The sequence below is a fragment of the Drosophila serrata genome, unplaced genomic scaffold (genome assembly GCF_035046125.1).
Source record: "Drosophila serrata isolate PLE 108 unplaced genomic scaffold, ASM3504612v1 contig_82, whole genome shotgun sequence".
NCBI lineage: Eukaryota > Metazoa > Arthropoda > Insecta > Diptera > Drosophilidae > Drosophila > Drosophila serrata.
In genome coordinates, this window is record NW_028256980.1 from 354,703 (window position 1) to 369,081 (window position 14,379).

The 14,379-nt window shown below is 41.5% G+C and overlaps 1 protein-coding gene, 2 long non-coding RNA genes and 1 pseudogene across 4 annotated transcripts; all 4 read left to right on the forward strand.

The window, feature by feature from the left end:
• On the forward strand, positions 1-1,928 carry LOC147644852 (uncharacterized). Its single transcript, XR_015273228.1, has 2 exons — positions 1-490; positions 551-1,928. It is a non-coding gene; the product is annotated as an uncharacterized LOC147644852 (long non-coding RNA).
• Positions 1,929-2,355: 427 nt separating this feature from the next.
• On the forward strand, positions 2,356-5,589 carry LOC147644853 (uncharacterized). Its single transcript, XM_086839869.1, has 2 exons — positions 2,356-4,998; positions 5,067-5,589. The coding sequence occupies exons 1-2, from the start codon at positions 4,666-4,668 to the stop codon at positions 5,145-5,147; spliced, it is 414 nt and encodes a 137-aa protein (XP_086695995.1). The 5' UTR covers positions 2,356-4,665; the 3' UTR covers positions 5,148-5,589.
• A 686-nt stretch (positions 5,590-6,275) lies between these two features.
• Positions 6,276-8,029, forward strand: LOC110176971 (uncharacterized). 2 transcript variants are annotated; one of them, XR_002319288.2, is made up of 4 exons: positions 6,276-6,429; positions 6,496-6,866; positions 7,699-7,805; positions 7,882-8,029. It is a non-coding gene; the product is annotated as an uncharacterized LOC110176971 (long non-coding RNA). The 2 variants fall into 2 exon arrangements; XR_002319287.2 differs by having other exon boundaries at positions 7,718-7,805.
• Positions 8,030-9,748: 1,719 nt separating this feature from the next.
• LOC147644854 (uncharacterized) lies at positions 9,749-10,720 on the forward strand (annotated as a pseudogene).
• The last annotated feature ends 3,659 nt before the right edge of the window (positions 10,721-14,379 follow it).

Genomic DNA, 14,379 nt, shown 5'->3' on the forward strand with positions numbered 1-14,379 from the left:
CATTCCTGAGTGACATAGGCTATATTTCATTTAAAAAAAAATAGGCATCCTTACTAAAATTACGATAACGTAATCCAAGGTGTTAAAAAAATATCAAAAAACTACCTTACATCCCTCTACAGGCAGCCAGCTGAATCAAAGCATTTCCTGTCAAACATTCAAAACATATTGAAATAAGGAATTGGAGATAAAAATTTTATTTTTTTGTTCAGGTTCAGTAAGAAACGAAGTCATGCCACCCAAGAAGTCGAGTTTGGGTCGTCGTAATCGTAATACAGAAGCAAAAAGACGTACGATTACGAATATAACTGACGAAGAACGGGCCTCCATCCGAGAGACTGAGCGGCTGAGAGCAATGCAGATGCACAAGGAAGAATCAGCAGAAAGACGAGCAGATAGGCTTGAGAGAAAACGATTAAGAGTTAGACAGTCGCGTTCTGCAGCAATCGATTTGATTCACTCTCAAAATAATGAACGCGACAGGGCAAGGGTAGTTGAAGCGCGCTTACAGCTTGCAGAAGATCAGATATAATCCAACTATTGATTACAGCTCGAATCGAATGTCGGTATTGGCCGGATGCATCAGGTCTGCATATACTGTCAGGCCTCTTAGATTGAATCAGACGAAACTTCGGTCCGAGGAATATATCCATTTGCGGGATGCTGTGATGAATGCTGCAACTCTCTTGAAGGATGGCAAAACTGCTCATTCTACTTTTAAACGTCCACTATCCGTCAATCTTGAACAACAATCTACATGTTCCATCCGCAAAAATGGACCTATTGGTAAATTACTACGAGACGCCTCATTGATTATGTGGGACGAATGCACGATGAGCCATAGAGCACATATAGAGGCCGGGAACAGAACCTTACAGGATCTAAGGAACTCCTCTGCAGTCATGGGCGGGATTACTTTTGTATTTGCTGGAGATTTTCGACAGACTCTACCCGTTATTAACAGAGGCACGCGAGCAGATATCATTAAGGCATGCTTAAAATCGTCTCCCATATGGACTACGATTGAAACATTAAAATTAAGGACAAATATGAGAGCTCATCTTCATGGAATCACTGATAGCGATTTCCCACAGCAACTGCTAAAACTTGGGAAAGGAATTTTTCCAACTCCAAATTTAAGCGGTCATTGTGACATTCTTCTGGATGAGTCTCTAGGCCAAATACTCCATAATTTGGAAAATTTAATAGATTCTGTATACCCTGATATCGAGAATTTGCACGAAAGAGACTTCCATTGGCTGTGTTCTCGGGCTATAGTATCACCTAAGAATGATACTGTCAATGAAATAAATAATTTGATTGTTCAAAAAGTCCCAGGCCAAACAAAAACATACAAATCGATCGACACTGTAACGAATATTGAAGATGCAGTCCATTATCCACAGGAATTTTTAAATTAGTTGAACCCTTCTGGACTGAAACAACATGAATTAACGTTAAAAATCGGAATTCCAATCATGCTTTTAAGAAATTTAAACCCTCCGAGCATGTGTAATGGGACGAGGCTGCTTATTAAGGAGTTAAAGGACAATTTAATAGTAGCAAATATTATCACTGACCCAGCAAGTGGTCAACTAGCTCATATACCGAGGATACCGATGATCCCAACTGATCTGCCAATCCCATTTAAACGGCTTCAATTTCCGGTAAAAACATCTTTCGCATTAACAATTAACAAGTCCCAAACCTTCGAATTAGTAGGGATCGATCTGCGAAATAAATGTTTTACTCATGGTCAACTGTATGTTGGTCTATCGCGAGTCGGAGCCCCTGAAAATCAATTTATTTTGCTGCCACAAAATAAAACAACATCAAATATTCTTTACAGAGAAGCACTAACAAAATAAATGTATTTTCTTTTAGGGTTATGACCTCAATAATTGAAAAAAAAAAAAAACAAAAAAATAAAGGATGAATATGTGTAATATTATTATTATTATTATAAATGTGTTAAAATTGACAAATCTAAATGTTATGTTTAATGCCCGTGCGAAGCCGGGACGGGCCGCTAGTTTCTAATAAAACAAAAGAAAAAAAATAATATAAAGGCATTCAAGGACTAAAAAATGTAATCAAGCTAATATGTAAACATAGAAACACATTGACATACACATGTATACAAATACAGAGCAATACGTGTTTTAGATCAGCTGTTTCTGCTGCCGTTCTCACCCCCTCTCTACCTAACAAGCGGTCAGCAGCACAAAATATAAACTTAAAGTTTTTTCGTGGTTGCGCTTCCGTACAGGAGCACACATATTCACATTACACATACGCACTTCTTTGTTCTTCTGTTCACTCATACTAGCAAGCGCATTCTATTTTTAGATTAGACGAATGTATGGCCGACCCAGAGGGGTCAACCTATGCTGAATAGAGCGTTCCGGCAAGGCACGCTTAGACCTTGGGCAATTATGAACGCCTTTGAACACTTCGCGATAGACGAGACCGACGGAGCCAACGAGATGGTAAATAAGCGGAACATGCTCCAGCGGAGGAGATCGCGGAAATACGTCTCACCTGCCTTCGCTTCAGAACATTGCTACAGCGAGCTAAATGCACCTCACGCCTGGCTGCACGCAGAGAGCTCTATAAAGCAGCGAGGAAGGTGCTAAAAAATGCCATTTGGGACAGCAAGCGGGGATGCTTCCTCAAGCTGTGCGACGCCGCCCTGGTGCCTATTAAATGGTCGTAAAAAGGATCAACGCGTGTGGGATTGCCTCATCGGACCGGGATGCAATAGAGGGGATTGTTAGAGCCCCCAGATCCAGGTGGTTCTTTTGTTTAGTAGTTAGATATTACATTAAAACCGCGTTCAACTCGGCAGACTGGGGATAAATCCTAAAGTCCCTGAGGCAGTTCAACATTCATGGGTACCTGGGTAGCGCACAAATTAATGATGAATTTAACATTGGAATATCCTAGACTGTCATCAACAACAATTCATCAACCATCATCAATGATTTATTAACAATTAATCAATAATTCATTAACAAATTCATCGACAATTCATCAACAATTTATAAGTAATTTAGAAATTTAAAATTTAAATTTTTTATTGTTCCTCACAGAAAACACTAAATTCCACTGTTTACCATATAATGCCACAGATACCTATATGATTCCACTGTTTTCCATACAATTCCTGTTCATATAGTTCCAATAAAATCCATTTCCACGTTTTACCAGTTAAAATACGTATATTACTCTTTATATGGACGTTGATACACTACGGTTCGTACACTTAAGTGGCCCGTATGACACCAGGCACGTGCCGGTTAGGTGTTAGTAGGGGTGATGGAAAATAAGGTTGTTTGCTTGCATGTTTACTAAGTGTGTTGATATTAAAGAGTTTTATTTGGGAAGTCTATTTACGTTGGAGATGAGTGTGTACAAATCATTGTTATTTGCACATAAGACTCTAAAATGTTAATGCAGTTCGAAGGTGGGGCAACACTAATGGTATATAAGATCTTGTACTTCTACATGGTACGTGGAAATTGAGCTGACTCAACAAGTCAGCACTTTCCACATCCCATGGATAAGGTTAAAAATAAAGGTTCTTCCCAGCATCGTTCTAGGCTGGCAAAAATTCTTCAGCTGAATTCTCCACGGGGGCGCCGGCTGGGCAATGGGCACTGTATTACCCCGTATAATGGTAATGCAGTGGTGCATGTTCGATTCAATTTTCCCGCCTAAATGCCGCAGAAAATGAATCACTAGCCATGGTTGGAGGTGCTGGCGGCAGGCATATATCGCAAGTGGGTGGTTCCCCGGAAAAAAAACAATTTTTCATAGGATGGCGACAGGAGAGGCAAATGGGGCTGGAAGGCGTGATTGCTACCACCGGCGGGCAAGGAAGGGAGCTCTGCGTGTCGCCAGCGATCACACCTCTAATTTGACGGGAGCAGGTCAAGTCAGTTGTAACGCTACTGCGAAAATAACAACAAAAAGAAGCTAAACCGCACGGGTGCCGTTGTCTATACAGACTCGGAATTAGAGAGCGTGCAGCTTTTGAAGGAAGGGGAAGAAACCTTTCTTCGCTCGCCAGAACCAGGCACAAGCTCCCAGCGCAGGGACGGGCCGAAGCGTTCAAGCGAGGGGAAGAATGCTTAGGTGCAGTATAAAGCTGCCCTTCGAATCCAGAGCCGGCTCCGGACAAAAGCTGCCCTATCCGAAGAGGAGAAGGTAAAGCTCAAATGAGCAGAGGATCGAGAAAAGAAGGCTGCACTTCGCCAAGCATCCTAGCATGGCATCAACGTCCGGTTTCGCCAACAAGGTGGAGAAGATGCTTGCCACCAAGCTGCAACGCTCTAGCGAGAGCGCCATAAAAGACACTCCGGCGAGCAAGCGGCAACGCGCGCCCAAGGAAGTAGGCCCCCCCTTGAAGGCGAAAACACAAAAGGGAAGAAAAATCGCGAAGGCCAGTGAGGTGACCAAACGACATTTGATCGTGACACTCATTGACAGGAGCGATGAGAATGGCAAGATGACCGAGGCGCGGTGGAGGACAGTGCATGCGCGGCTCGTAGAGTCATTAGTCACACGGATGGAGAAAGACCCTGTAGCGCTCATGCCCACATTCGATGGTGCAGGGTGGCTAAATGGGGTCAAAGAAAATGGCTGACACAAACATTAGGCCGGATGGAAGCGTTGTGGGACGGGGCCAAGCTGGAGGTGGTGGACAGGGAGCAAGTCCCATCCTGCCGCTGCTGCAGCATCAGAATCCCGACATCCCAACCGCTGATAGGAAGGTACTGCACATTACGAGCCCCTAACCCAAAGATGGGGGCCAGAGGACATCCAGTATCCCAGATACGGGAAGATGGCGTGGGCAAGGTAGCATTGGCGGAACTCCTAATAACCATGGAGCAAGGGTCCGCCTATGTAGCTCTAGTCCAAGAGCCATGGATTACCTCGGGCAATACCGTCGCAGGACTAAAATCCTCAAACTACAACGCGTTCTGCACACCATCGGTAAGCAGAAACAGAACCGCCGTACTCGTACGAAAGGGTCTTCAAGCTAACCTTATGTCTCATTACAGCTCGGACGACCTGACTGTGGTGTTGCTAGAAAGCAAGAAGAAGAGCCTAATGGTAGCTTCCTCCTACATGACACACGATAGGTCAGCTCCACTGGAAGAAGTCAGGAGTCTGTTAGATCCCGGCCCAAAGGACCAGCAACTGATCGTGGGTGCAGGCGCCAATGCGCACCACAGCGTATAGGGAAGCCCCGACATAAACGACAGAGGTGAGTCACTTTTAGACTTTATTCTCTCTACCAATTTAGATATAGCAAACGTGGGGGAGAAACACACCTTTGTAGGCCCCACCTTGTCCAACGTTCTAGATATAACACTCGTAGCGGGACAAAGTACCATGGTATCAGACTGGAAGGTCCTAGAGAGACCAATGCGAGTTCGATCACTCTCCAAAACCAACAGTCTTTAGAAACCCCCGCAACACTAACTGGGGAAAGTTTCAACAGTAAAATCCGATGAAGACATAGAAAAGTCCTTAGAGACCCTCTCAAAGGAATTAATAACAAAATGAATAAAAAGAAATGAAAACCCGAAATCATTTGAGTTAAGCTTAAAGGTTTTTAAATTTTCAAAAATTACTCTCAACTATATTTAATGATAAATAAAATTTAAATATATATTTATATTTATTCCTGAATTTTATAATAATAATTGAAAAATTAGAATCATCATCTTCAATTGCCAGTTTTTCATTAGCAAGAAAAGTTTAGAAATATATAATTCTTAAATATATATGGCAGTTAACACATTTTATAATTTTCACATATATATCACCATTTGCTATCGCATGTTATTTATATTTATTTCTTTTACACAATTTTGAAGTGGCTGTAGCTGTCATTCTCTTGTAATGTAGGCTTGCACTATTTAATCGGGTCACTCATGCTTTTAAGCACTAAGGGTAGGAGTGGGCAAAATAGAACCTCCAGAACACAAGCGGAAGTAAAGAGGGTAAATCAGATAAGGGGGCAAGACGTTTCTCTTTAGCAGTTCTGTAATTTGTGTGTGTTATCTTTAACCCCGTCTTATGGTTGTTGTTTCACGCGATTATTTCCCAGTTAATATTAACAGGCATTCCGAGATTTGAGCAAAATCATTATCAGACGACGATCCGATGTCGGAAAAGTATTTCGCAAGCGCTCAGATGTTTCTGTCAATTGTGTGTGGATTTTTTCAATGTTTTTTGTTAAATGTTTGATGGCTGGTATAAGGGATCGCGCACTGTTTGTGGTTTTCTAATACTTTTCTATATGTTCTAAGAAGGCATTGTCAACAACGTCAAACTTGACGAAACGTTACAACACTAGTGTTAAAACTGCACACATTTCTCGACACATCAGAGTGAGCATACGGAGCGGCAGTTTATGTACGTGCCACATATGAAAATAATAATAATTGACCGTTTCCTCTACTCAAAATCTACCTCGTCTAGAACTATGCGCTGCAGTTTTAAGAGCTGAACTAACCAACAGAGTCAGAAAGGTTTTCGCATGCCTAATGATACGGGTATCTTCGGCAGTTACAACTGTAGTCCTCACCTGGATAAATGAATCACCATCATCAAACAACACTTTTGCGGCGAACCGGATTGCTAAAATCCAAGCTGATTCACACCAATCTCAAAGACGTCATGTATCATCGGCAAACAACCCGGCAGGTGTTCTATTGCGATGGAGTGCCGCATGTTATTTAGCTGAGCATAACATCTGGGTATATGAAACAATATTGCTACACTGTTCCCGCGACATGTGGTCAAAAGTACCGACCATCGTCGCCAGCGAACTGGAACGGGTTCTGAAGCAAGTAAGTTAGGTCAAATGTAAAAGGCAGATTGGAAGCAAACTATACTATTGCAAGCACAGCAACTTTTTTCATAAATTACAACGTATTATAGCATTTATGATGCGTTCCCTTGAGTGCCAAAATTCATTTCCTGTCCGATTCCTGGCGTCATGTTCTAAAAACAAAAACAAATCTCATGGGTTTCGGTAAGAGAACTCCGAAACAAAGTAGGCAATGAAAATTCTACCTGTGTTCGGTTACTGCTGAATTTCTGACTTTAAATGACTGACTTTTGGCAAATAAGACAAAAATGGAAATGATGGAAGGGAAAAAATGTGTTTCAAAAACTAAAAGTATATCGTTTCGACATCGGAATACTCTTTTTAGAATTAATTGGAATATTTATAAATATTTTTATGTTATTTATATTTTATATAATGGATGTTTACTTATTTTATAGTATGCTGTATTGACACGTATTAACAATTAACAAATATGGATGGGTTGTATGAAAATTTCCCTTCAGTACCAAAATTCATTTCCTGTCCGATTCCTGGCGTCATGTTCTAAAAACAAAAACAAATCTCATGGGTTTCGGTATGAGAACTCCATAACAAAGTAGGCAATGAAAATTCTACCTGTGTTCGGATACTGCCAAACAATTAATTGTTGTTTTTGAAGGGATTCGGAGCAGTGGTTCCAAAATTAGATTGAGGTGATGAAAAATATTATTCAACGAACAATCGATTTTTTCACAGCTCTAATGACAGCTGAAGTATTCATAAGAGTTTTGCATTGTAGTTTATTAAATATTGTTAAAGGGTAACTGACTTTTTTTATTTTTTGTATTCAGTTAATAAATTCATTTCCAGAATCGCTTTTTAACCTGGACTCTTTTTTAACCTAGAGGGTGTGAACGGAAGGCCATTATATATCCAGTATTTATTTACTTCTTAATTGGTGTGTATAATTATGGAAAATATTGTGTATTTGATTCTAATATCCATATGTATATACATATGTATTTTAATTATAGATTGACGAGACAACAGCCGGAAAGAAAGACACGTAACATACTTTTAGGGGAAATACAAGAAGTTATGCTAAGAAAAATTGTGGTAATCATTAAACAAATTATAAAGTTTTTTAAATGAATAAATAAATAAAAAAAAATTTATTATAAATTTTGTCAGGTATTTACTATGGGGCGGGGGGTTCCGGGGATCTTCTACACGTTTTCCTCTGGGATTCCTATTTTATTCTACTCTAAATTCCACTACGATTCTTTGGTGATTCCGCCTGGCACTCCTTTAAGAGTCCTACCTGATTCTACTCTGAATTCCCCATGATTACTGCCTGATTCCATCCCAAATTCCTGGATGATTCTGTTCAGAATCCCTTCCGAAATTCCCTTCTGATTCAGGGGGCAATTCGTGCCGAAATTCACGACAAATTCCTAGCAGGATTCCTTTTTGTTTCCCTGAAAATTCCTCGGATAGTCCGAATTCAGGTTTGCTAACGCCTACTGTATGGAAATTCCTGGATGGCTTGTATGAAAGCTCCCTAATGATTCAGGATGGAGTCCGGTCCATTCCAGCCTGATTCAGACCTGAATCCTAAAGGAATGGTACTGAAGGGCTCCTATAATCGGAGGGAGATTGAAAGAGTCTAGAATTACATAGGATGCAAATGCATGAAGATAACTAACATTACGGAGCACAATCACTAAGAGCAATTGCCAGACAGCAATATTGGATTTTGAATGACAAAACAATGGCAAGAAAGAAGGAAAAAGCCATCTTTACGGAAAAGGCTCAAGTAAAAATCACAAATCAATGTAACAAGAATTAGGTGGAATTTAAGATTATACCGCTCCAAGCGCCATCATTTAAAAGAAGCTGCAGTAAAAGCTGAGGAAAGGTGTCGTGTTCAACCCTTTCAACGCTACTGGCAATGCTACTCATTTTTCCATGAGCAATGGAACAACAGACAATCGTAAACACATTTAGCACTATGATCAGCAAAACGAAGACTGCATACGTTCGCATCATCAAATAGCTTCCGATGTGGCCCTAGAAATTTCAATATTATTGATCATTTCATGGGATCTGTTCGGAGCAGACCGCTAGCGCCTGATTGTGCGCGCATGGGTGTATGGCTGCACCTGCTGCGCTCTTAGCTTTTCTCTTTTCTTATCTATTTCTCTCTCTCTTCTTCTGTCGCCTTATCTTAAGCTAAGCTAGATTGTAAGCGTTTTGATATATACATTGAAACTAAGCATTCGGTCGGTAGTTGCAGCTCCGACCAGAGAAGTGAAACGAAAATATACACAGCATTTAATTAACCTATTCGTGCTTTGTAATTATTGCTAAAGGATGGCAAATTTGTTGTCTTTCCCATAAACATTTTGGTGACCCCGAAGTGATTCTTTGGTTCGGAGCCTGCAACCCGGTGTTCGTTGTTTAATATCGTTTAAACAAATCGCTTCGCTGTCGCTTACTGGCATTCGGTCATAAGCACACAAGCAAACTCACATACACACATACCTTGTACATAACAAGCTGAGTGCATATATTCGTCCGCTGATTTTTGGTTAAATCGCGCTGATAAACAAAAGCTGTGTTGTGCCAAGCATTGTATAGAAAGGTGGCTCGCGCTTAAGCGTAGTAAATAGCGCCTATTGAACATAAATATACCTATGCATATATAGCATAGACGTGCGTGTGCCAAAACTCCGCTGTTTCGAGGCAGACAATTAAAATAACAACATTGTCGAGGTTCCGTTGCATCTCGGTGACGCTGAATTAACTATAATTTGCGCGGTGAAAACCAAACGGGTTCCTATATACCGAAGCGGTCAGACATTTTCCCTTTATTAATTCTTTTCGCGTGAGAAAATAAAGATGTCTAACACGGAAAACTCGGTTCAGCATCAAAATGAGCCGCCAAGTGACGTGGACTTCTAATGAGCCAAGGCCCAATCCCTTTTGCGGCAATTGAGCTCGATGAATTATTACTTAAATCCGGAGACTAGATCAGTTTGATGAAGCTGATTTACTGGCGCGACTGGAGTGGATTAATTTATTAAATCTGGCCTTTGATTCCGCTCAGACTTCGCTGGAAAAATTGGACTTTTCGGAGATAGCAAGCGATCATCGGATTGAATTCTCCACGGCGTTCATGTGAAGGCGAAGATAAATCGAGGTTTAGCGGCGCTTCGCAAATCTCAATTGCCGGCTGCAACCGCTGCAAATTCAACATCCATCGACATTATTAATCATCCGGATCTTTCATTCCGATCTAGGAAGCCTCGGTTGCCAATTTTGGAGATAGCTCGGTTCCATGGATCCTATTCTGATTGGCCGGATTTTATTGCGACGTTCAGCACGGTCATCGGAAATGATGAAGAGCTAAGTGATATTGAAAAATTACAATATCTAAGGTCAAGTTTAGGCGGCGTGGGTCTAGAGACCATACGTTCGATTGAGCCCTTGAATGCCAATTATAGAAAGGATTTGGATTTACTTACAAATCGATTCGATAATAAAGTTCTACATTTTCAGGCACACGTACAGGCAATATTTGGGTTAAAAGGTGTCGAGAAGGGATCAGCCAAGGGTCTTCGGGAGTTAAGCGATTGCATGAATTCGCATCTGCGAGCAATCCGTACCCTGGCCACTAAGCAACAAATCTTGGACGGTTTGCTGATTCACATCGTCGCACGAAAGCTCGAAGAGGATTTGTCCATCAACAACCTAGCTACGTGGGATTCTATGGAGTCGTTCTAGCAAAGGAGGTGTAGGATTATGGAAAATTCGGATCAAGCCTTGGTAAAGCAAACACCAAGCCGGCAGGTGGGAAAAAGCCCTGCATAAGTATAGCTTCATTGCTTCAGTTGGTAGCTCAAATCTTCCGCTATGTACGTTTTTTGATGCGAGGGATCATTATTTGCCAAAATGCTCTCGATTTTTAAATTTGAGTCCGCATGTTCGATTTAGACAAGCAAAGAAGTTGCACCTGTGCCTCAACTTTTTGCGCAAGGGGCATAGTTTGCAGCAATGCAAGTCAACGCACTGCAGATACTGTCATATGAAGCACCACTCATTGTTGCATTTTAATCAGGACCTGTACCATCCACCACCTCATCTCTATCATCCGATCCATTTCCCAACTCTCAGCCATCAACATCATTTTCATCAGCATTAGCATCATCACATTCATCAGCGCATTCATCATCCCAACCTAATCACCGTTCATCGAACCCTCCACCAAGCTCCAAAGATATTGTGCCTGTTGATAACGTGTTGCTTAAAACCGCTATTATCTATGTGAGGAATAAGGCTGGAGAATTTATGCCTTGCCGAGCAATCTTGGACTCGGCGTCTCAGATAAATTTCATAACGTCTCGTCTAGCGAATCAACTTAATTTGAATTGTCGAAAGTCGCATACCCTAGTCGTTAGAATTGGGGAATCCCCTTTGAATTCTGATAAGGCAGCCGACATTCTAGCGCAATCCCGGGATGCAAGCTATCGTGCCTCATTCTCCGCGGTTGTGACTGATAGTATCACTGAGTATCAGCCCCATTTCGATATAAACGCAGTATCATGGAAAATTCCGGAAAATATTTCGCTTGCTGATCCTCACTTCAATCGATCAGATCGAATAGATCTCATAATTGGTGCTGGACTCTTCTTTAAAATAATGGCTACGGGATAAATTCATTTGGGTAGCGCGTTGCCAACCCTTCAGAACACCAAACTTGGTTGGATCGTGTCTGGAGGGCTGCCGAGTGCGTCAACTCCTCAGTCTGTCTCAGCTGCCGTCGTCAAGGATCCTACGAATCATTTTGATGGTGGAGGAATAAGGCTGGAGAATTTATGCCTTGCCGAGCAATCTTGGACTCGGCGTCTCAGATAAATTTCATAACGTCTCGTCTAGCGAATCAACTTAATTTGAATTGTCGAAAGTCGCATACCCTAGTCGTTAGAATTGGGGAATCCCCTTTGAATTCTGATAAGGCAGCCGACATTCTAGCGCAATCCCGGGATGCAAGCTATCGTGCCTCATTCTCCGCGGTTGTGACTGATAGTATCACTGAGTATCAGCCCCATTTCGATATAAACGCAGTATCATGGAAAATTCCGGAAAATATTTCGCTTGCTGATCCTCACTTCAATCGATCAGATCGAATAGATCTCATAATTGGTGCTGGACTCTTCTTTAAAATAATGGCTACGGGATAAATTCATTTGGGTAGCGCGTTGCCAACCCTTCAGAACACCAAACTTGGTTGGATCGTGTCTGGAGGGCTGCCGAGTGCGTCAACTCCTCAGTCTGTCTCAGCTGCCGTCGTCAAGGATCCTACGAATCATTTTGATGGTGCCACACTTGCTGCCGGAGGAAGGTCAGCTGCCTTCTTGACCCCATTTCGGAAAAGTTGTTGGCCAATTGGAGGCCACAAAATCGCCAAGCTAGCCGTTCTGCCCCACGATGCCGATATAGTTGAAACAGTACCTCTTCCAACGGGGGGAGTATGTTCGTAGCAGACCGCTAGCGCCTGATTGTGCGCGCATGGGTGTATGGCTGCACCTGCTGCGCTCTTAGCTTCTCTCTTTTTTTATCTATTTCTCTTTCTCTTCTTCTGTCGCCTTATCTTAAGCTAAGCTACATTGTAAGCGTTTTGATATATACATTGAAACTAAGCATTCGATCGGTAGTTGCATTGGTAGTTCCGACCAGAGAAGTGAACGAAAATATACACAGCATTTAATTACCCTATTCGTGCGTTGTAATTATTGATAAAGGGTGGCAAATTTGTTGTCTTCCCCATAAACAGGGTCTAAGACGGAAGCCCACCAAATGGACACCACAACGCCGAACATTCAAACCCAGGCATTCTGTAATTATAACCATGAAACTATTCATACAAAACAATACGTTATATAATAACTCATCAATCGCAGCAATATGTATTTATTTTTTATAAAAATAAAGTATTTAATTACCAGGTCAAGCGCATGTGCATATTGGCTGACACGAAGTGTAATGGGCAAGGGTATCATTTCCATATATTAAGTGTTGTCTAAATTTCAAATAGATCTACAAAGTAAGTGCCCCTATCTGCATTTCTAAAACTAATTATATGTTGTAGAGTTAACCATTTTTTAAAGGTTCTTAACTTACCTAAATGGCTACGGATATTGAAATTTGTATATATATTAAAACACTGTTTTAAAACAGTGAGAGAGAGTGAAAGGCAAATAGCTTAATAATAAAGTAAATAAAGTTGATATTGATTATTAATAATATAATTTAAATATGCACGTGAAATACCGGGGTTGTTTAAAGAATAGTTATCCTTTGTTAGTACTCAGGATAAGGAACAAAACACAATTATCCGGAGAAATCTATTTAGTTAGTACGACTTCCCGTTTCGATCACAAAGTTCGACCATCGTTTTTAGATTTACCAAAAATAACTTTCACTTTGCCTTTTGTGTGCACTGGGTTGAATCTGATTCCCTCTTTCAACATTCTCGCCTCTCAAAAGAGGTGGAGGACCGCCTCCAAGGCCATGTATTTGGCGTGGTGTACGTAGATGCATTCTATTCATGTCTGCTCTTGAGTCATATACATATACGTCGTTTGGTTCGACAATCTGATGGGGCCGGTCCGTCTTCCACACGTGATTGGTTGTCATCTCCCGAAGTCATACGAGCGGAGTTGTCATGGTGGGATCCTGAAGTCAACCAGCGAGAGGTTGTTGTCGTTAGACCCTAAAGTCAACCCGACCGAAGTTGTTATCGGACCCGAAAGTTATCTCGAGAGAAGTTGTTATTGTTGGATCCTAAAGTCAGCCAGAGAGAAGTTGTTGTTGTTGGACCCTTAAGTTAGCCCAAAGAAAAGTTGTTATTGTTGGACCCCAAAGTAAACTCGAGAGAAGTTGTTATTGTTGGACCCCAAAGTCAACTCGAGAGAAGTTGTTATTGTTGGACCCTAAAGTCAGCCAGAGAGAAGTTGTTGTTGTTAGACCCTCAAGTCTGCCACAGAGAAGTTGCTGTTGTTGGGCTCTCAAGTCAGCCAAAGAGAAGTGGCCAAAATACGGCTGTGCTCCGCTTTTATTAGGGCTTCGATAGTGGTGTCCAAGAGTTAATCCGAGTTGTGGTTGTGTTTCACCAGTCACAGGCTATTCCTTCCAAGATGAATGGCATTGTCTGTACCAGTTGATCCTTTTGTATCCCGTATCCGGTGGCCAAATGTTCCATCTTTTCCAGGAACTCCAGTGGGTTCGTTGTTCCTTGGTATTGTATCCCCCTGCTTCGAACTCGGTCTGTCTTTCTGTCTCTACTTTCCCTCCTTGGTTTCCTTTGTGTTATCCATGTTTTGTTTTTCCGACTTGGTTATCACAATCTCGGGTGTCGTTGTCGGGATTCTGTCTCTTTTGTATTTTGCCGCTAGATGTGTTAATCTTTATTTCACCGTTTCAGTGTGATCACTTTTTTTTAACGTTACTAGTGATGGTTGCAACTCCTC